Consider the following 19,483-nt stretch of genomic DNA (forward strand, 5'->3'; position numbering starts at 1 on the left):
TTATAAGATGAAAATATGACATATTAAATAAAAATAAAAATACTACATATATAAAAATATTAGCGTATAGTACAACGGAAAAAAATATTTATAAAATATTTTATTTTATGTATAATTATATATATTATATAAATTATATTTATATATAATTACACATAAATTTACATATAAAATTATATATAATTACAAATATAAAAAATTATATATAGTTTTATATTTTTATGTAATAAAAATATATAAAATATTTTTTCCCGGGTATGGCAACAATAAATTATGTTGTTAAATTTGTAATACTTACAATCCGAATCCTCTGAATTATTTCGTCTGGATTTATGCATTTTTCCAATCCAAATAATTGTCGCAAATGGAAAGATCATGCTGCTTCCAAATGTCTACTCTTTTTACTTCTCGTCAAAAGCGTTTGTTCATTTTAATAAATCGCCTTTATGCGTTATTTATAAATCCTTTAATTTTAATGTCGCCACGTCACATAGTCTGAAAAAAATAGTACATTACTCTAAAAAATAGTATTAAAAAAATAGTATATTATTATACAGAAAATATAAAAATATTTCTATACTGATTGTGAGTCCACAATAGATATTTTCATAGACAACATATACTACTGAGCACATATATATTACTCTTATACTTGATTTAATTTTTACTGACGAAAAATTAAAAAATCTTGTTTGTAATTTTGCATTACAATTAACTAACTTAGATATGACTGAAAATACTTTAAACTCTGTAATCAATGCAAGTACAGAATTAGTTACAATGATTGCTGACAGTGTAAATCTTCTTTAGAATGATCAAGTAAATTATTTGCAAAATCATCTAAAAGACATATGTGATGTATTTAAAAATGTAAATTCATTTAAAAAAAAAAAGAATTTTTTAAGAAAAAATAAGAAGCTGCGATAAATTAAATACAAAAGCTGTTACAAGATTTGATAAGAATACAGATATATTGATAAGAATATAGGTGAATTTGGACCAGCCGTGTGTGTGTGTGTGTGTGTGTATGTGTGTGTTGCATAAATAAAATTGGATTTGTTATTGATACAAGATTTAAATATTACTGTAGAGAATATGCATTTCCTAAACTGAGTGGTATATTGCGGTATAATGTACTGTCAAAATACGCACGCACGCACGCACGCACGCACGCACGCACGCGCGCACACATATATGTATGTATACACACATATATATATATATATATATCTAAAATATCTAAGATTTTCTTCCTTTTAAACCCAAGAAAAGATCTTACTTTTATTTGTGAAAGTACAAAACTGGGTATTTTTTACTCACTGAAATTGTTACAAAAAAAAATTATTCTTTTTTTTATAATTTTTCATTTTATTCTTCTTATTCACCAAATCCTTTAGTTAATCCTTAAGTATGCGCATAAAGTTATAATCAGTTTTTTTCCATTTTCTTTCCTAAGAGTCAATTTCCAATTTGTTTAAAACTAGTTATTGTATTACAAGTAAAAAGATGAATCAAACAATCTAATAACTTATCAAATATCCTACACTTAGAAATGTAGTTCTTAAATTTTATTAACTTTTAAATTACACAATTTGAATATATTTTATGACATTACATTAAATTTAATGTATTTATAATTAAAAAGTATATTTGTGTATACATGTACATAAAATTTAATGTATTTTTTATGCAAATTTATGAAATTTAATGTACTTTTCATAAAATATTATTAAAGCTAGTATTATTGAAGCTTATAAATGAAAAATTTCGCATTGGAATGTTAATCAATTTCATAAAAATGAAAGTTAGAAAGTAATAAAAAATCATGCCAGAAAGACTCATTACTGCGTACCAACGACATTGACTGATTTTTAATTTCATTCATAATCACAGCTTCATTTACATGTAAAGGAAGCTCGTGGTTACGTTTCTAACAGTATATTTTGAAAAACATAATATTCGTTTTGAGATATTTTCCTAGCAATAATTAAGATAAATATCCTAAGATATTCTTCTATCAATGTCATATAATTTTATCAAAAGAAAGAAATATTTAATTTTATTTTAAATCATCCAAGTACTCCAATATACTAGGTATTTAATTAATTCTCGGCCCTCCCTTAAAATTAACTATAACATTAATATAAAATGTATTATTAATGTCTTACAATTATTGTTAATAATATGTTTTAAATATATATGTATTTTGTTCTTAGAAGATACAGATATATTAAATTTTTTAAAAATAGTTTATTAAAATTGTTTTAATTAGTATGAACATATATTATATTTAATGTAAATTGCTTAATTTATTTGTTTTTTTAAAACAATTTTTTAAGATTGACTAAGCTGTTGTTGATGGAACAAAAAAATTATAAAAATCCAAGTCACGGAATATATAGGATTTAAAAATGTCCAGGCGTAGCAATTTAGACTAGGTTAAAAATATATACACCACTATAGTTCTCCACAAGAAATTATAATAATTTGTAAAGAGTAGGAATTTGGATAGGAGTACGATCTTAAGAAGATTTAATATGCAAAATTTATATCAAGTTTTATCACATTAATGAGGACCTGATGTAAAAAGGTCGAAACATCTGTTGTATTTTTGTGTTATTGCTATCTTAGGATAAACATATAAATATTATATAGCACATCAAACGTGGCTTCTTTGCCTTTTTATATATTAATTATTTAAAAAATTGATTTTATTTATTGCTGATATTCACTCAGTCTCTTCTTTCTCCTTCTCCTCCTTCTCCTTCTTCTCCTCCTTAACATCCTTCTCATCATCCTTTATCTCTTATTCTCCTTTTCGAAGAGGTTGACTTCAATGCAGTCTTTTAAAAGCAAATCCATGACTTCTTCGAACCCGTCCATGGCCTGTTCCTCCGACTCGAAGACGAAATCTGGCTCCTCCTCAGCACCTGCAGGAATGCCATCCGTTGTCCCCACACTTGTTCTAATAATTCCTGTTTCTTCTCTGATAATATCCCATATGTTATCAGGTAAGGGAATTATAAGTTCTTGTTCCTGCTCCCTCATTTCCTGTATTTCATCTTGTTCGGAATCTACCGCTTTTGGGTGTTTAATCGGTAAATCTTGATGCATTGTTTTATGGTGCGATGCCTAAAAAAAATAAAAAATAACTTTTCTGTGTAATGAAAATAATAATAGTAATGTGAAAACATAAAAAATAATTAAAGAAATAATTTTCTTATTGTTCGTTTCAGAAAGAAAAAAGTTTGGAAAAATGTAAAAAAAATTGCTCACACACAATTATGCACAATTTTACATATTATTATATATAAGTACTCTTTTTTACAAATGTAAATCCTTTGTTAATTCGTTTTCGTAATGTATAAATCTATTAAATTACCAAATAGTGACTTTTCCCAAATGAAAATAATAATGACGTCTTTCCAAATGATTTCTAATCGATTCCATTCATAAAACACATTAAATCAAATTGCTATCTGCTAACTTAGACCGCATGACAAAATTTGTTAATAACAAGAAAAATACTATTACCCAAACGTTTAAATGCTTTTCCCAAATTTCCCCAAACAATTCCCAAATTGTGTAGACATAAATAAATCAAAAATATTTAATTTGCCTGCTATCTTGTCAGTGGTGGGATTTATCGATTCAAAACACTCATTAAAAAACTATAGAACTTTTTTCTATAGTTCTCTATAGTAAATTTTAAACAGACCCAGCAAACGAGAATGAATTAAAATGAATTGAAATTTTTTTCTATCCGAATGCACATATTTTAAATAGCAAATACTTTTTTCGGATTTAATTGAATTCCATTGGATTTAATTGGATGACATTTATACGAAAAACTAGAGAAATACTATAATATACGTACATTATAATATTTTTTTAATTTTTCGTTTCTTTTCAAGAATAGGGGCTCTGATAATTGATTATAAGGATAGGAAGTAGGAAGGATGAGCAAATAAGAAAGTGTGAAAAGTATCGATAAATGAGTGAGTTAAGGAGAATTGTAAAGTCCCCTCCTTGATTTGTAAATATACTAAAGCAAATGAATATTCTATTCTATCCTAAGTCTTAATAATTAGAGAGAAAAGTAGCTCTATAAGTTCACTCGCGCGGCTATAAACTCCTCTCTAAATAAATATAATGGTCATGGTTAATAGTATTGATTCAAACACCATTATTCTTCGTTCTATAATTTATTAATTGAATGATATTTAATATTAAATATTATTTACTGCCTTATTATATCCACACCTGTATATCAAATGATTTGAAATTGGCGGGACACATGATTCAAGTGTTACAAGCCCTAGCTTTATGTCCAGATTTGGGAGGATCCATTTGCCTACAATCCCGATTGCACACCCACTCATATCAGCTGGTGTGTCCAGTAATTTTTCACTGCTTTACTAATGAGAATATTTTGTTTTTAAATTGGATAATTAGCGATGCATGTGTGCAACATGCGATGTGTGCAATCGGAGCCTTCCCGCTCCTGGGTATCAATCATGAAACTTTTCTTAGGATGAAAAGTGAAAAGTGAAAAATTTCTCCATTAACTTCGATGGTTAAAATTTTCATCTTTCACTTTCCATCCTAGGGATAAAGTTTCATGATTGATATCTTGATGCACACTCAGTGAATTTCAAAGCTATTATACACAAATCGACGTAAAGATGTAAGTTTAACAAAAATATAAATACGAATTAAACCACGAAATCCTCAATACATTTTATTGGTATTTGATAAAATATACATTGGGTATTTTATTAATTGAGATATCTCACTTTTACAGTCAGATTAGATTAATGTACAACAGCTTTAATGTGCACTGAGAGTGCACCAGTTCTGCCAATAAAAAAACTATACGCAGTATATGACTACATGCCCGTATCGTAGCATTTCGCTGCATTTTGCAGCTGTGATAGATTTTTAACCTTATTCGTCAACTTTAACGATTAATATTTTAGTTCACGAAGGAGAGACACTTTTTTCTTGTCAAATCTATCTTTATGTATAGTGTATTTTTATCAAAATTTGAAGTGCATGAGCTCTTAACATTTACCGTAAACTATATTTTTTGTGTAAACTATATTTTTGAACAAATTGCACAAGGAAAGATGTGCTCGTTAAATGATTGCACATTTGATGATAACAATGATGACATATCTAAAAAAGATTTATCGTCGTAAGTATAACAATGACAAATAAATAAGGAAAAATAAGATTATTGGTATAGATTGATAATATTATTGTTTTTAACAGAGATACGACACTATGCAGAAAATGTAGATGCGAAAACGTCGATATTTTATTACTTGGCCAAAGCGGTTATTGCAAAACTTGTTTTTTAAATGTTACAAATCACAAGTTTAGAGCGGCACTTGGTAAATCTAAAATTATTCGCCACGGTGACAAAATATTGATCGATCACTCAGGGAAATTAAATTCCACCGTGCTCTTACATCTCATTAAAACTGGTATGAGCGAATCTGCTCACAAAAGACTTATTTTTGAGGCAATAATTTTGTATGTAGATGGTAAGTTTCTATTTATATAAATCAAGAATTTTGATAATTGTGTGATAATAGGGACCATCCTATGATGACCTTGATATATCATTAAGATCATAGTGAAAAGATACAAAGTGTGTAATTGCGTATAATGGCAGCAGTAGAGGGGAAACAACCAATCAAATGTTTGTTACATATCAATTGCGAAAGCAGCATTTGACAGCTAATTCAGCATCAATTTGCATTGTCGTGGCTATATTATACTAACTATGTTCAGCAGAGAAAGCAGTTTTGCAACTGTTCAAAAAAATTCTTTAATATGATTGGTTTATACGTTTAGATCTATACGGAACTAAAAGCAAGAACCATTCAGTATAAAGTTTTTACTTAAAATAATTTAAAAATAGATAAAATATCTATGTATCAGATATCATAAAAATCTAGTATACATCCTAGAATATTGTTCTTTGTAATCGAACTACAAATTGTATTTATTCAAATACAATTATTTTCATGTTAAAAAAAATTAATCATATATTCATTCAAGTCTTCATTTGAGATAACATATAATTTTATATAATAAATTTTTATTTGAGATTTTTATCGTAAATTCGTTACTATGTACTATGTTGTCATTAGTCTGCTATCTAGCATTATTGTAAAAATGAATGAAAATACCTATTCGAATACACTTCTTTTTTATTTTCCAAAGGAGGTTTCATTGTTTTTACACACACAAAAAAACATGCACAACACAGATTTTTATTTTCTCTTGCTTACAAGCTAACATAGAATAGATGCAGATAACATAGAATAGAAGTAAATGCTAAAATAAAAATATTTGTATTTAACCATATTCAAAAAATATCCATTTAAATGGAATGAAAAATTATTTATTCGTTTCTTGATGAATAAAAAAGAAGTGTATTTGTATGGGTATTTTCATTCATTTTTTATTCATTTATTCAAATAGTAAGTATATTCATCGGGCACACCTTGCTTTGTATAGAAAAGCCTTATTAGCAGGGAAGGATGTGGAATAGTTCTTAATATTGTATATACCAGAAATAACACGTTATTTAAAAAAATTGTTAATAACTTTTTGAGGGACAACTGCTGCCTGACACCTGTTGGAGGTCATTAGGAATCTCATATATGTAAAAGTCAAGCTCATTGAAGGGTGGACTCCATTATTGTATAATTAGCAGAATATTTTATCATATTGAATTTTTTATTATGTATTTTTTATCATGTGGGAAATTTTAAGATTGAGAAAAATTCTGTGTGTATATATGTATGACAGATAATATGCAAAAAACCAATGAAAGGGACATATTGCGACATAAAATTGCTGAGGAAACAAAGGTTTCTGGATTTAACAGTTATGCTGTGTCAATGAGTCAAGTTTTAAGTGAAGAGGATACTTTAGATATAAAACCTATAGATCAAGAGATAAATTATGAAAATGATAATCGACTGCATGCGATATTGGCTAATTTAACGGACGATACCTCAAGGACGGATTTTCTCAATCAGTTGCGTCGAAGACTACTCCTATCGGCAGCTCGGAAACTTAATTGTAACAAGATATTTGTAGCTGATTCTGTTGCGGACATCGCTATGAATGTGCTTGGAGATGTATGCTTAGGACGAGGCGCGCAACTTTCCACGCAAGCAAACTTTTGCGACGCTCGGTGTATCGACATTAAAATACTCAAACCGATGAGAGATTTTACGCAGCAGGAATTAGTATATTATTCAGAATATCATAAGATAAATCCTGTTAAATCAATAGAAGACAGTATACCGGCAACTTCTATACAGGCATTAGCACGCAATTTCACGATGGAACTGGAATCTCAATTTTCTGGTACAATATCTACCGTATACCGCACAGCCGATAAAATAAGCCCAAGGAGCAACGTACAACAAAATTTAGAAAATAATTGCGCGCTTTGTGATGCAAGATTGGACTTTGTCCCTTCTGGCAATAAAGTGACTGCCATGAGGGCGATCGAGGTTTCAAAATTAGTGTCTTCCAAATGCATCGATACCATAAGTTCTAATAATGAAGAAAACGGAGAATCAAATTACCTCTTTACACACTCTGACAATAATAGTTGCTGTAACGATAATGCCAACTGTAATTGTGAGAACAATAGAGAGAGACAAGTAACTACAGAGGACGTTTGGACACATCTCTGTTATAGTTGTAGACAAATATTTCGAAATTCGGATATTTTACACAACTTACCATTACCACTGTTATTCACTGTTCAACAAAGAACAGCTTTAAAGAAAATGAGAGAGAAAATTAGTGACTTTTTGTTATAAATAAAAATAAAAGAACTTTTGTTTTAAAATCTAGCGTACAAGACGATAAAAAACAAGAGACATTTATATATTAATAAAATATAATAATGTGTTATTATTTATATTCCATGCATTAAATTATTTGTTATATGCATTAGTTTTTTCGTGAAACAGAAACCTTCACCTCTATTTATTTAAACCTCTCTTACATCATTATTTATTATTTCTATATATTGATATAGCTACGCTTGTTTGTTTTGGTATACCTATTCTAATTAGTCAAACTGAATTTGAGAATTTTTGCCAGATAAAAGTAGTCAAGATGACAAATTATTTGAAGAAATGAGAAGACAAATTGTATGAGATATTTATTAAGTCTGTTCTTTTTGCTGAATTTTTGACAGTTCATTTTTCCTTTTTTTTTCCATAAAGAAGAACAGAGAAAAGAAATACCATGCAAGAAGTTCAGCTAAAAAGAACAGACTTGTAAACATTTTTTATGCAGTTTTTAACTGCTGCTTTTTCTGCAAAATTTTGAGTAATTTTTATTCGCATGTCTGTGATGACAGTTTTAATTTTCCCGCTGCCGCCATAAAGACAACATAAAGGAAGCTTTCCAGCAGAGGTACAAATCGACACAAGAGTCATTCTGTCTTTGTTTCTTACTGATTATCGAACAAGGATAGGGACTCTTGTGTCACTTGTTGGAAAGCTCTCAAGATCTATTCTTTTTTCACCCAAATTCTAAAATATACACCAGTGCAAAGGGCCATGGCACACAAAAAAATGTAAACAATAAGCGAATTGACCAATTACAGTAGAGTTCGTAAGGTCATGACGTAAACAGTAGCCAATCCATGTTGATTTCCTTAGCCCGGATCTACAATAGGTTTTTAAGCCTTAAGCCATAAGAAATGGATGAATCAATAGTTAATTATTCTCCTCGCACTCGACTATAATTGATCAATTTCTTACGGCTTAAGACTTAAAACACCTATTGTAGATCTGAACTTACGTCTTACTACCTTAAAAAATTTTGCATGCCATGGCTCTAAAAAGAACAAACCTGTGGCAACATCAACCTGACTTGACGTCAAATGCTATTATGTAAAAATAAAGCAGCAGGGAGATTATTTTCTATGGATTAAAATTTCTCCAACAGCTTCGAGCGTAAATAATAATTACAAAAATCCGAGATATTGTCTATCTGTACCGGTATGTAATATCGTTCTCTCGTTTTTGCATGAGTTACATTATTATACTTTTCTGTATAGATTATATCTTCTCATTAAAAAATTGCCAAATCGTTCTCAAACAACACAGTCTAAAATTGTAACATAAGACGTCTTTAAGTCGTCTTTTAGACGCAAAAAAACCTCTTCTGACCCGATTTTAGACATTTTATTATCTGAAGTTATTTTTGTAATGCGAATAAACTGCAATGAGTTTTATTGTTCGACAATACAACGATAAGTATTATTTTCTTTGACATCATTTATTAGCTCATCAAGAATCTTGATTATATATTTAGTCTAACATAGATGGTTAACTTGTACCAATGTCAATTGATAACATGGATAGAATTATCAACTTTTTTTATTTAATGGGATTTATATATATGAGAGAAAAAGTTGATTAAAAGCAGAGAATTATATGGAAATTTTGTTTTAAGCAATTCTATCATTTGAATTAAATACAAAAATCTAAGAGATATTTTTATTATATATTCAGTCTCAGATTTAATTGATGAAACAAATTCCCAAAATTAATGGGAAAAAGAATATTTCCAAAATATTAGATTTTTGAAAAGTCTGAGTACAATTAAAATATATAAGAAAAGAGTTTTGTTTAAAACATTTTTCATATTATCATTTTGCTTATTCATAATAATCAAATATAAATATTAGCTTTGAGAGATTGTTTCATTCTTTAAATCTGAGATGAAGCTAGTATAAAAAAAAATATGTCTTTTTGTGTTTAACAACATATTTTGAAGAGAATCAAATCGATTCCAGAATGTTGTCATATATGTAGTTATTTATGTTAAAACACTATGAAATAAATTATAATTATGAAAAATAAATTACAATTTTTTTAAACATAAATCTCTCATTCATTAATAAAACTACAATAAAATATAAAATAAGTTCGATCAATTTTATTAAAGTGTAAGGTAAAAACTTTAAAATATTGTACTATAACTTTCATATTTTCAGTCTAAATTTTAAAAGAAAATTCTCTCCTTGCAGATTCGAAAATAAGTTTCCGAATTATAATCATTTTTATATTAAAAAAATTGTAATTTATTTTTTTTATAATTACAATCGCAATTTATTTTATAGTTCTTTTAACATAAATAATACATTTCTGACTATTTTAGCATTACTTAGGACGCACCACATAAAAATATAGTTTGGTAAAGATATAGTTGGTATTCTTTTTTTTTTAATTAAAATTTTTTTTTATTTTACTAGAGGAATGCCAAGCAAACTATGCTTTCACGTGGTACATCCTGGATGCCAAAATAGTCCGAAATGTAATTATTTATGTTAAAACACTATGAAATAAATTATAATGGTGATTGTGAAAAATGTGAATTACAATTTTTTAAATATAAAAGTAATTATAACTCGTTATTTCTGGACCTATGTTTATATAGCTTTTTTTCCTTCTTTTTGAATTGCGAATCATTTCCCGAAATATTACGGGCGATTTTCTGGACATCCTGTATATATATCCGTCATGCGAGCACTCGATGTGCGAAAAGCATCGCAGGCAGAATTGTAGTCTCAGTGCTGGGATTTAGCATATTTTGGCCGATTTTCAGCTTTATTCCTGTTTTATTCCCGCGCAGCCTAATACATTTAGAAGCTGAAAATCGGTTAAAATATGTAAGTAAATCCCAGTAATCATGCTGTAATCATTTTGACGTCGATAGTTAGCCATTTTGAATTATTGACGTCATGTGATCTGATATCTTTAAGATAATGACGTTATTTTGTTTACCAATTAATTATATTTTATATATTAATTATATTTTTTATCTTCCTTATTAATATAAAAAATAGATTTCTCAGAATTTGTTTTCTTTCCCAAAAATTACCCTCTTTGTATCTTAAAAATAAATTTTTTTAAATGCTATGACATTTTTTTCTTTTAAAGTGCAACATCTAAAGAATATACCAATATACCCTGTAAATTTTATGAAAAAATATTAAAAATCTAAAAGTTATGATTTTTTTTAAATCAAGAAATCTACGTTTCTTTTCGGTAATTTTTATTGTTATTTTTTATTACTCGAATTAAAATTTAACGTAATTATAAATTGATTCATATATATTTTATACTATTTGAAGAATGTTTAGTAATTTTTTTTACTTAAAACAATTAATAATTTGGACGCGATAATCGTTCAAAGTCGTTGAGATTATTTGGACCTTATGATACTTTACCGTTATGATACTTTACTGAAGTGTGACTGTTGAAGATTAAAAATATATCGAGAGCTTCTCGCCATGATTCCATATAATATTTCTTTAGCAAGGATCATGCTAAAATACTGAAACTCTGAAATACTGATTGATATATTATGAGTAGTGATTTCTAAAAATGCTGTATTTTTCAGATACATCATGATAGATCATGACAATATCATTTGGCTGAAGTGGGGTGGTGCGCCCTTATTCAAGGGACCTCCCTCAGATGCCTTTCTTCATGTACGCAATTTACAAGCTCACAAACAATGCGGGCCATATGAGATAATGTATATGGATTGCATGGAAGCATACGGTCGTCATAGAGGCAAGGAAAAGTGCCGATTGATACTCGAGGATATGTACGAATGTATAATGGGTATTAAAAGAAGGCGCCGCCTGATGGCTATGAATATCGAGCGAGAACGGCAATTTAGAGCCGGCGAAAGGGAAAAACTTTACGATGAAACTCCGCCACTGGATCTATATTAAATCATTCGCAGGAAATATGCATAGTTTATATGTGTAAATGTATCATATTAAAAGGATTAATTTAATAGATGACAAAAGCGTTTTATATACAGAAATATTATATCTGCTATATCAGTTCATTATTTTTCTTTAAAATTTTCTTTCTTTTTCTGGAAATGTTTTGTTCGAATCTTACCTGTACCAGATAAGTCTGCGGTACACGATGCTCCCTATACATCACAGAACATTATTTCAACGTTCTGTGCTGTATGGGTCGTTTTCCAATCAAATTCTTTTAATTCTATAGAAATTTTTTATAGAACAATTAGAATCTTTTCACTCTATTAGACTGCGGTACTGACAATAGAGTGAAAGATTGGCATCGCAGACAATACGGTGGAAAGAATCTATTTTAACTAGCCAGAAGCGACAGTACGAAAAAATTTTATTGTTATAGATATATAATTTATGCAAAATTTAATTTCAAGCGTTCTAAAATGTTTATGTTACTATAACTTAAATATTAGCCAATATTTTGTAAACTTTATTACATATGAGTAGAGTCCGATCGAAACTTTTATCGAAATTGAGCACTCACTAATCAGTATCAGTTTCGACTAAAATCGTATAGCTCTTCTTAAATATTAATTTATTGTGTATTAAATTTAATTGTTTCAATAATTATATATATAAATTATGATGTTTATGAAGAAGTACTTATAATCTTCGGCTAAAATTGACACACAACCGAAATTTTAATTTTTGATTTCGGTCGAAATTTAATTAGTGTTTCAATAAATTATGATATTTATGAAGGAAAAATATGTGATACATGTCTTATGTGTACTACATATTATATGTGATATATATCTTTACAATATTCCTATTTTTTAATTTTGGTTTTGATTTCGGTTGAAATTGACATGTTATAGCCGAGTGTTCCGATTCAGTTTCGGCAAAAGGTCGGACTCTACATATGAAGTCTAGATCAACATAAGACTGGGGACAAGTCAGGTAATATACGGTTAATGCTGACTCATTGAACTGTTTTCAATAACATCTACGGATCCTGAAAGAAATTCGGGTAAAGAATTACCCTGACCATCCCTACAGAGAGTTCCTCTGAAAGTTTTCCGTTTTTTTTAAGAAAGCAATCATATGCTGCTGGCTTCAGAGATACATTCGAAAATTACAATATAATCACGTAAAAATGACATATCTGGGTGTCGTCCTAAGACGCGTGTCTCTGTGCGTATTCACGTATCGAAAATCCATCCAATCGAGGTTAAACCGGAACTTCAGCGATATTAATTATTGGTTAGTGTGATAACTTCCGCCGCGCTGCAAGTGTTGCCACGTTCTGTGTGCGGGAGTCATAAAGGCTTGCGCACAACAGAATAAATATTAAGGCTTCATTCCAAAACTTCCTCTCCAAGGAAGATTTTATTCCATATGCTATAGTATATGTTATGTGTACTATATATTTCGAGTAAAATTTTCCTCGGAGAGAAAGTTTTGGAACCTAAGAATAGAAATAAATATAAGATTTCAACCTGTCAGTTACACCGAAATATATGGTTTCTGATAGGTTGAAATCTTAATATTTATTCTTAATATTTCCTAATATCGTGCCAAATGGGCCTTCTACAGTAAGACGACTGTGATTGGTCAATTTTTAGCTTCTGACTTTTGATTTATGATTAATGGCTTATTGTAGAAGACCCATAATGCCTACTGCACATTGAACGTGATAAGCAATGAGCGATAAGCGATATCCAATGAAAACTCTACTTTACGCTGCATGTGAAAGCCTGAAAGCAAACTTCTGCCTTATGTGTGTTCGAATAATTCGACTCGGTTGACGGATTCGCGGATCCGCTGGTCCGATTGATTAGTGGAGGATTCTGAATTATTCGTGAGCTTTATTTTCAGAGCTTCATTTTGGCCGGTGAGTCGATTTCGCTGCATTGTTCCTAAACGATGCAACTTCATCTTTTTCGCACTTGGCTTGACGACGATATCGAACTGATTCTACATACATATTCTCCTTGTGATTATGTAAACGGAACGATATTGTGCTACATTTGGAACTGAGTTCCTGATTATCGGACTTGATGCATCGCCGTAATTTCAAGTTTATGATTTAATCCAGGATCGTGTTTCATATCGTGTCTTACGATTTATTCCAGGAGCGAGAAAGTATGTATACAGAAAGGATTTTTGACAAAGAAGAGCGTAAAACGCGCTTACCGAATGTCAGAAATTTTCCTCTGCAGATGTAACAGATCTTTCATTTCGTTGTATTTATCACTATCATCAGAAATGTAATTGCATTTTATCACTGTCATCAGTAATTTGCATTAACTGACAAAACTACTTGTATAAAATAGCTAGGTTATTTATCACTTCTATTCTGACACTTTTTATCTCTTAAATACTGACATAAAAAGTAGTGACACTTTTACTAAGGTTGATATCTATTAAATAAATGTGCCATGTTTTCACTATTACCACTTATGTGTGACTGGTTGAACAAAAGCTACGTAACAAATGAAGCATTTAAAAGTGAAAAAAAAAAAAAAATAAAACGTTTTGTTTTTTTTCACCACAGATCACCAATCTTAGTACTTAAGGGTTATTTTGTATTCTATATTGTATTCTGATGCTAGTCCTACTTACTATAGCCATGTTTCAATATAAATACAGTTCAATATAAATACGTATTTTTTTAAAGATCTCTTTTACATCTCTTTTACTTAACTGTTATATTTGAAGGAGGGTACGAAATAATACTCACTGGTACAATAGATAAAATTAATATATACTTATTTGTGAGAAGTCTATCTTGTACTGCGCATGCTCTATTCCACTGATATACAATAGTAACTTTCTATTAAATAATTTTAATGTTAGCAATATATTAAAAACTGATGTACTAAATACAATGCTTCAAAATGATTAATTAAATACATATATCATGTGTATGTTTACATGTATCAAAATTAAGATAATTCAATCCCAGTATCTGAAAAAAATCAGAATTTTGAATTTGGCAATGAATCTATTTCTATCTATTTCAATTCTTTGGGAAGCTATTAGTTAGTGTCCGTATCGCAAGCGCATGATGTAAACTAAGCAAAAGAAAATAAAGGACAAATCTGAAAATTTAGGACTTTGCTCCTACATGTTTTCAAACCAGTTTGTGACTGTCAAGAATCTGTGCATTATAACATTTTAATTGAGTATAATTAAGTTGAGATAATGCATATTTTCTGATAGTTTTCTGATAGAATTCAGTAACCATTATGGTAAAAGAACTGAAATCAAAAGTTGGATTTAGCCTCGGATCATTATATGATTCACAATTTTTTGATTCAAGTCCTTGGATTAAAATAGAGTGGTCTTTTGATAATTTGAATTTTTAGGAATCTAACAATGATGCTCAGCAACCGTATATCAACGTTTCTGCGGCTAGCCGCGCAAGAGCAACAATGGCAGCAGCAGAGGGGAATGGCCACTCTCAAGGCAATCTCTATACGTTTGAAATCTGTCAAGAATATTCAAAAGATTACTCAATCTATGAAGATGGTGTCAGCAGCCAAGTATAATCGAGCAGAACGTGATTTAAAGCAGGCTCGTCCCCTCGGCACTGGCACAAAGGTGTTCTACGAGCAGGCTGAGATCCAATCACCACCAGAAGAACCGAAAAAGCTTGTTATTGCTGTGACCAGCGATCGTGGTCTCTGTGGCGCCGTGCATAGTGGTATATCCCGCAAAATTCGCGACCAGTTATTAGATGAGCCTAAGGATCGACGCGGGGACACGAAGATCATATGCATTGGTGAGAAATCTCGTGCCATTCTTCAACGGCATTTCCCGAAAAACATACTTTTCGTTGCGTCCGAGGTCGGTCGCAAGCCACCCACATTCAATGATGCTGCCAAAATAGCTATACAGATATTGAACAGTGGGTACGTTAATCAAACTCAAGAGCTAGGATAGAGTATTAGAGTAACTAATTATTAATTTAAACAGTTAATGCAATAGATCTTTTAGATGTATAAACTATATGTCTTTTTAAAAGAATACTGTATAATATAATTAAAAACTATTCTTTTGCAGTTATTCCTTTGGCAGTGGACGTATATTGTACAACAGATTTAAGTCTGTGGTATCGTACGCGATTGATGAACTACCATTGTTCGATAAGAACGCAGTAATTATTGCGCCAAAATTATCGGTGTATGATTCGCTCGATGATGAAGTAATACAGAGCTATCTCGAGTTCTCTCTTGCTTCGCTGTTATTTTACTCGATGAAAGAAAGTGCCTGCAGCGAGCAATCCAGCCGTATGACAGCTATGGATAATGCTAGCAAGAACGCTGGAGAGATGATCGACAAACTCACTCTTACTTTCAATCGCACTCGACAGGCTGTGATCACCAGGGAACTGATTGAAATTATTTCTGGTGCCGCCGCTCTGGATTAAAAATGTTCCGGAGGAGAAATTTAGTTTACCAATTTATAGTGCCGGCAAATAGGAAGAGAATACGTTGTTGGAAAAGAAGAAATGACGGGGAAAGAATCCTGTTAAGTCTGATTTATGGAATAATCGTTAATTTGTGCCTGAAGTGATAAAGTTTAATATTAAGATTTTAATGTTTTTGTTCATGATATAATCATATAAAAGCATTAAAATCTTAGAATTGAACTTTATTGGTTTCGGTCTCCACAAATCAGATTTTATACTGCCGAAAGATCAAGTTTCCCATTGACTTGGATGATATTCAAACCGTTGCAGTGTAAATATCAAGAATATTAAAAGCCTCTGATATTTATATGTCCAAGTTGTTCAATAAATCAATCCGATTACAAAATCATGTATTTCATAATAGTAAGTTATATAATATAAATTCTATAAATCTGATAAAAATAATACTTAAAGTATTATATTCAGTTAATAATATAAATATGTAATAAGATTCAACATCATTATAAACCCATTTCTAACGAATTCTTTTAAATAAATGTGAATTCTGAAATATTCTAAGATTTTGATTTCTTATTCAGTAATTTCTAATTTTGTAATTCAAAATTTTGATTGATAATGAAAATGATAAGATAATCGTTGTCTGATCGCATGAAGTCGAATATACTGCTACTGATTAATTGTTTTATGTAATTCGCGCGTTTGTTCTTTTTTCTTTTTACTCTTTTGTCTCTCTCTGCTGCTTGATCTTTGCGAGTATTTCCTTTAATTACTAAGCTGTGCACTGTATTTGTAATTCGAAGTAATAAATCTGTTGAAAAATTAACAAAGACTACAGTAAAATTTCATCAATAAAATTTGAAAAAGTTTAAGATATTTTTTTTTTTCAAAAATTATAAAATGAATAATTTCAGAATGTTTCAAAATTTATATAAAAGAATTCTAGAAAAGAATATGGATGTGTAAATTTTCTTAGCACTTCTAAAAATGTCCCAATTTATATTAAAAAATCTGAAATATTTTTTAAGAAGTTATAAAATTATTCAAAAAATCTGAAAAATTCTAAAATTTATAATAGTAAACAAAGAAATTGAAGGCTGCTGAAAATCAGAGAAGTAAATTATTATCGAATATATCTACGAGTTCTTAGCGATCTTAATGATCCTAGTGTCGCAGTGATGCACACTAGAGTCCGAGAACGCCACGTTCAACTAAACTCAGCTCAACACGACTGACCGCGATAGTGAGATCTGTCCTTGTTGCAATTTTCGATCGCATCGAATGCGAGCGAGACAAGATATATGGACGTATCTTGCTCGTGCCATGCGTGGTGCGTATACGCATAATACGCATTGCGCATGTTCTTCTTTCATCATGACCAGTCATTCAAATGCTAAGCAATCAAATTCTATTTTAAATTCTTGATTGAATAAATTGACTGTTGCACTTCCTTGAAATTAAGTCTGTTTGCGTTGCATAAAATCAAAATATTTTTGCAATTAAAAATGAGACAGATATATATTTTGCCTTGACAAGAGAGAAAGCAAAGATGTCGACTGCCAAAAATGTAAGCAACGCGAACAGATCTATTATTAAGAAGAACAAATGTATTATTAGCGTTATTAACCGTTACCATATGCCGTAATCTGTAAGAATTGACTCGATTGATCACAGTCGAGTATTCCTTTCTCATTCGACTGTAAGAAGTTCCCTTTTATCATGAACGGATTGAGTTAGAGAGCCTTACAGGAAGAGAGTGACAAATTACATCATGTTGAATGCTCACGTTCAATCAGGACCACGAGGATCACGTGACCAGTTTTTTCTTCCATGCCTATGAAGCTTTGATGTTCATCAATCAGAGAAGACGAGTTACGCAACTCTCTTCCTGTGAAGCTCTCTAGGGTTGCAGTCCGATTCTCGCTCCACACTTAAAAATCATTTCATCCTTGTTCTTTGTCAAATGTTAAACGAAGACAAATGATGCTCATGAGCGTTGTTAGTATGAATGGACCACGGCCTAGATCAAGCATGCTGGAGCATGCCGCGTACTTCAAACAGATGGTATTTAGACATTTCATTTTTATGTTCACTAAAATTAAAGTGTGTATTGATATTTAGTACATTATAAATTATATTATTATTTCAAAGCTTCACGACACGTTTGTCGAGAATCCATTTCAGTTTTGATAACCTGCAAGGGGCTTCTTCGCTGACTGCTGAACTCATTTTGATTAAGAATATACAATTTTTTGCTGATAAGGATTCCAAAGAGAATTGAAATGTTTAAGATTTCGGAATAAAGAAGAGCTCATATATCACACACAAATAAAGTAAAAAGTGAATTATTCCAATTTAATAATTTACTTCTTCTCTCATTTGAATTTCTGTGTTGTTATTTTAAAGATCCTTTAATCTTAAAAGAATCTTTTCTAATTATATTATATCTTTCTAAAATTTATATAAAAATTATGAAATATATTACATAAAAAATTTTAAGAAAAATTTTCACCTGAGTTTTGATGTACTCGACATACTTTTAAGTCCAGTTTTACAACTCAACTGATTAACTCTTAACTGAGGTTCAACTTATTCCTCATATTTTTCCAATTCTAGAATTGAAAAGAGATAATAAATAAGTTGAACCTCGGTTAAGAGTTAACCATCAGTTGTGAAACTGGACCTTACCTATTATATTACAGATTGAGAATAAGAGATTGGAATTCGATCAAAGAATTAGTCGAATTCTATTTTAGATAAACATACACTACATTTTTTCTCTTTTTTACTCCTATATGAGAAAAGAAGAAAAGATGAATCATGGAAGAAGTTCAGCTAAAAAGACTAGACCTCTAATCTCCATTTTCCAATTCTTTGATAATTAGAAGCAATTAGAAGAACCAGAAACAAATCGTTCTACAATTTTGGTAGTAAGAGAGTCAACTACACTGTGTTCCGATATATTTGCTGCCAACCACTGCCAGCACTAGCACTATGCTGCCCATGTTAAAAGTGATAAGAGAGAAAGTATTCTTCTCAGCAACAAGTTAAAGTCACTAGATTAACAAAGTATCGCGATGAGAAAATTCATTGAATTAACATTTGGAGCCAAAATGATGTCGAAGTGCTATCCTAACCTAATTCTGTTAAAAGGTCGGAAATCCATACAGGGGTTTGGAAGAAGAAGAAGAAGAACCTGATTCTGTTATTATCGA

The 19,483-nt window shown here is 30.2% G+C and overlaps 4 protein-coding genes and 1 long non-coding RNA gene across 7 annotated transcripts; 4 read left to right on the forward strand and 1 right to left on the reverse strand.

Moving 5' to 3' along the window:
- Positions 1-2,774: 2,774 nt before the first annotated feature.
- On the reverse strand, positions 2,775-14,242 carry LOC108753381. Of its 2 annotated transcripts, none has more exons than XM_018494915.1 (2): positions 14,030-14,242; positions 2,775-3,132 (listed from the first exon to the last, which is right to left on the reverse strand). In XM_018494915.1, the coding sequence occupies exon 2, from the start codon at positions 3,112-3,114 to the stop codon at positions 2,800-2,802; it is 315 nt and encodes a 104-aa protein (XP_018350417.1). In that variant the 5' UTR covers positions 3,115-3,132; positions 14,030-14,242; the 3' UTR covers positions 2,775-2,799. The 2 variants fall into 2 exon arrangements, with proteins under 2 accessions (XP_018350417.1, XP_018350416.1); XM_018494914.1 differs by lacking the exon at positions 14,030-14,242 and adding an exon at positions 4,264-4,496.
- Positions 4,977-7,871, forward strand: LOC108753379 (cytoplasmic tRNA 2-thiolation protein 2). Its single transcript, XM_018494911.1, has 3 exons — positions 4,977-5,197; positions 5,275-5,549; positions 6,826-7,871. Exons 1-3 carry the CDS (start codon positions 5,022-5,024, stop codon positions 7,854-7,856), a joined length of 1,482 nt encoding a protein of 493 aa, XP_018350413.1. The 5' UTR covers positions 4,977-5,021; the 3' UTR covers positions 7,857-7,871.
- Positions 8,926-11,872, forward strand: LOC108753383. The gene is made up of 2 exons (XM_018494916.1): positions 8,926-9,050; positions 11,461-11,872. The coding sequence occupies exon 2, from the start codon at positions 11,468-11,470 to the stop codon at positions 11,798-11,800; it is 333 nt and encodes a 110-aa protein (XP_018350418.1). The 5' UTR covers positions 8,926-9,050; positions 11,461-11,467; the 3' UTR covers positions 11,801-11,872.
- Positions 13,603-16,673, forward strand: LOC108753380 (ATP synthase subunit gamma, mitochondrial). 2 transcript variants are annotated; one of them, XM_018494912.1, is made up of 3 exons: positions 13,603-13,727; positions 15,205-15,750; positions 15,902-16,673. In XM_018494912.1, the coding sequence occupies exons 2-3, from the start codon at positions 15,215-15,217 to the stop codon at positions 16,266-16,268; spliced, it is 903 nt and encodes a 300-aa protein (XP_018350414.1). In that variant the 5' UTR covers positions 13,603-13,727; positions 15,205-15,214; the 3' UTR covers positions 16,269-16,673. The 2 variants fall into 2 exon arrangements, with proteins under 2 accessions (XP_018350414.1, XP_018350415.1); XM_018494913.1 differs by lacking the exon at positions 13,603-13,727 and adding an exon at positions 13,802-13,978.
- A 993-nt stretch (positions 16,674-17,666) lies between these two features.
- On the forward strand, positions 17,667-18,600 carry LOC108753378. Its single transcript, XR_001939619.1, has 3 exons — positions 17,667-17,835; positions 18,245-18,332; positions 18,420-18,600. It is a non-coding gene; the product is annotated as an uncharacterized LOC108753378 (long non-coding RNA).
- The last annotated feature ends 883 nt before the right edge of the window (positions 18,601-19,483 follow it).

The sequence above is a fragment of the Trachymyrmex septentrionalis genome, unplaced genomic scaffold (genome assembly GCF_001594115.1).
Source record: "Trachymyrmex septentrionalis isolate Tsep2-gDNA-1 unplaced genomic scaffold, Tsep1.0 scaffold69, whole genome shotgun sequence".
In the NCBI taxonomy this organism is placed as follows: domain Eukaryota; kingdom Metazoa; phylum Arthropoda; class Insecta; order Hymenoptera; family Formicidae; genus Trachymyrmex; species Trachymyrmex septentrionalis.

Bases quoted from the DNA above. Each gene is read 5' to 3' on its own strand.
- LOC108753381 (XM_018494914.1), bottom strand. From the start codon at position 4,299: ATGTGTCCCGCCAATTTCAAATCATTTGATATACAG. The intron at 3,133-4,263 runs GTGTGGATATAA...TATTTTTTTTAG, and splicing joins TCAAATCATTTGATATACAG to GCATCGCACCATAAAACAAT.
- LOC108753379 (XM_018494911.1), top strand. From the start codon at position 5,022: ATGTATAGTGTATTTTTATCAAAATTTGAAGTGCATGAGCTCTTAACA. The intron at 5,198-5,274 runs GTAAGTATAACA...TGTTTTTAACAG, and splicing joins TCTAAAAAAGATTTATCGTC to AGATACGACACTATGCAGAA. The intron at 5,550-6,825 runs GTAAGTTTCTAT...TATGTATGACAG, and splicing joins AATAATTTTGTATGTAGATG to ATAATATGCAAAAAACCAAT.
- LOC108753383 (XM_018494916.1), top strand. From the start codon at position 11,468: ATGATAGATCATGACAATATCATTTGGCTGAAGTGGGGTGGTGCGCCC.
- LOC108753380 (XM_018494912.1), top strand. From the start codon at position 15,215: ATGATGCTCAGCAACCGTATATCAACGTTTCTGCGGCTAGCCGCGCAA. The intron at 15,751-15,901 runs GTACGTTAATCA...ATTCTTTTGCAG, and splicing joins ATACAGATATTGAACAGTGG to TTATTCCTTTGGCAGTGGAC.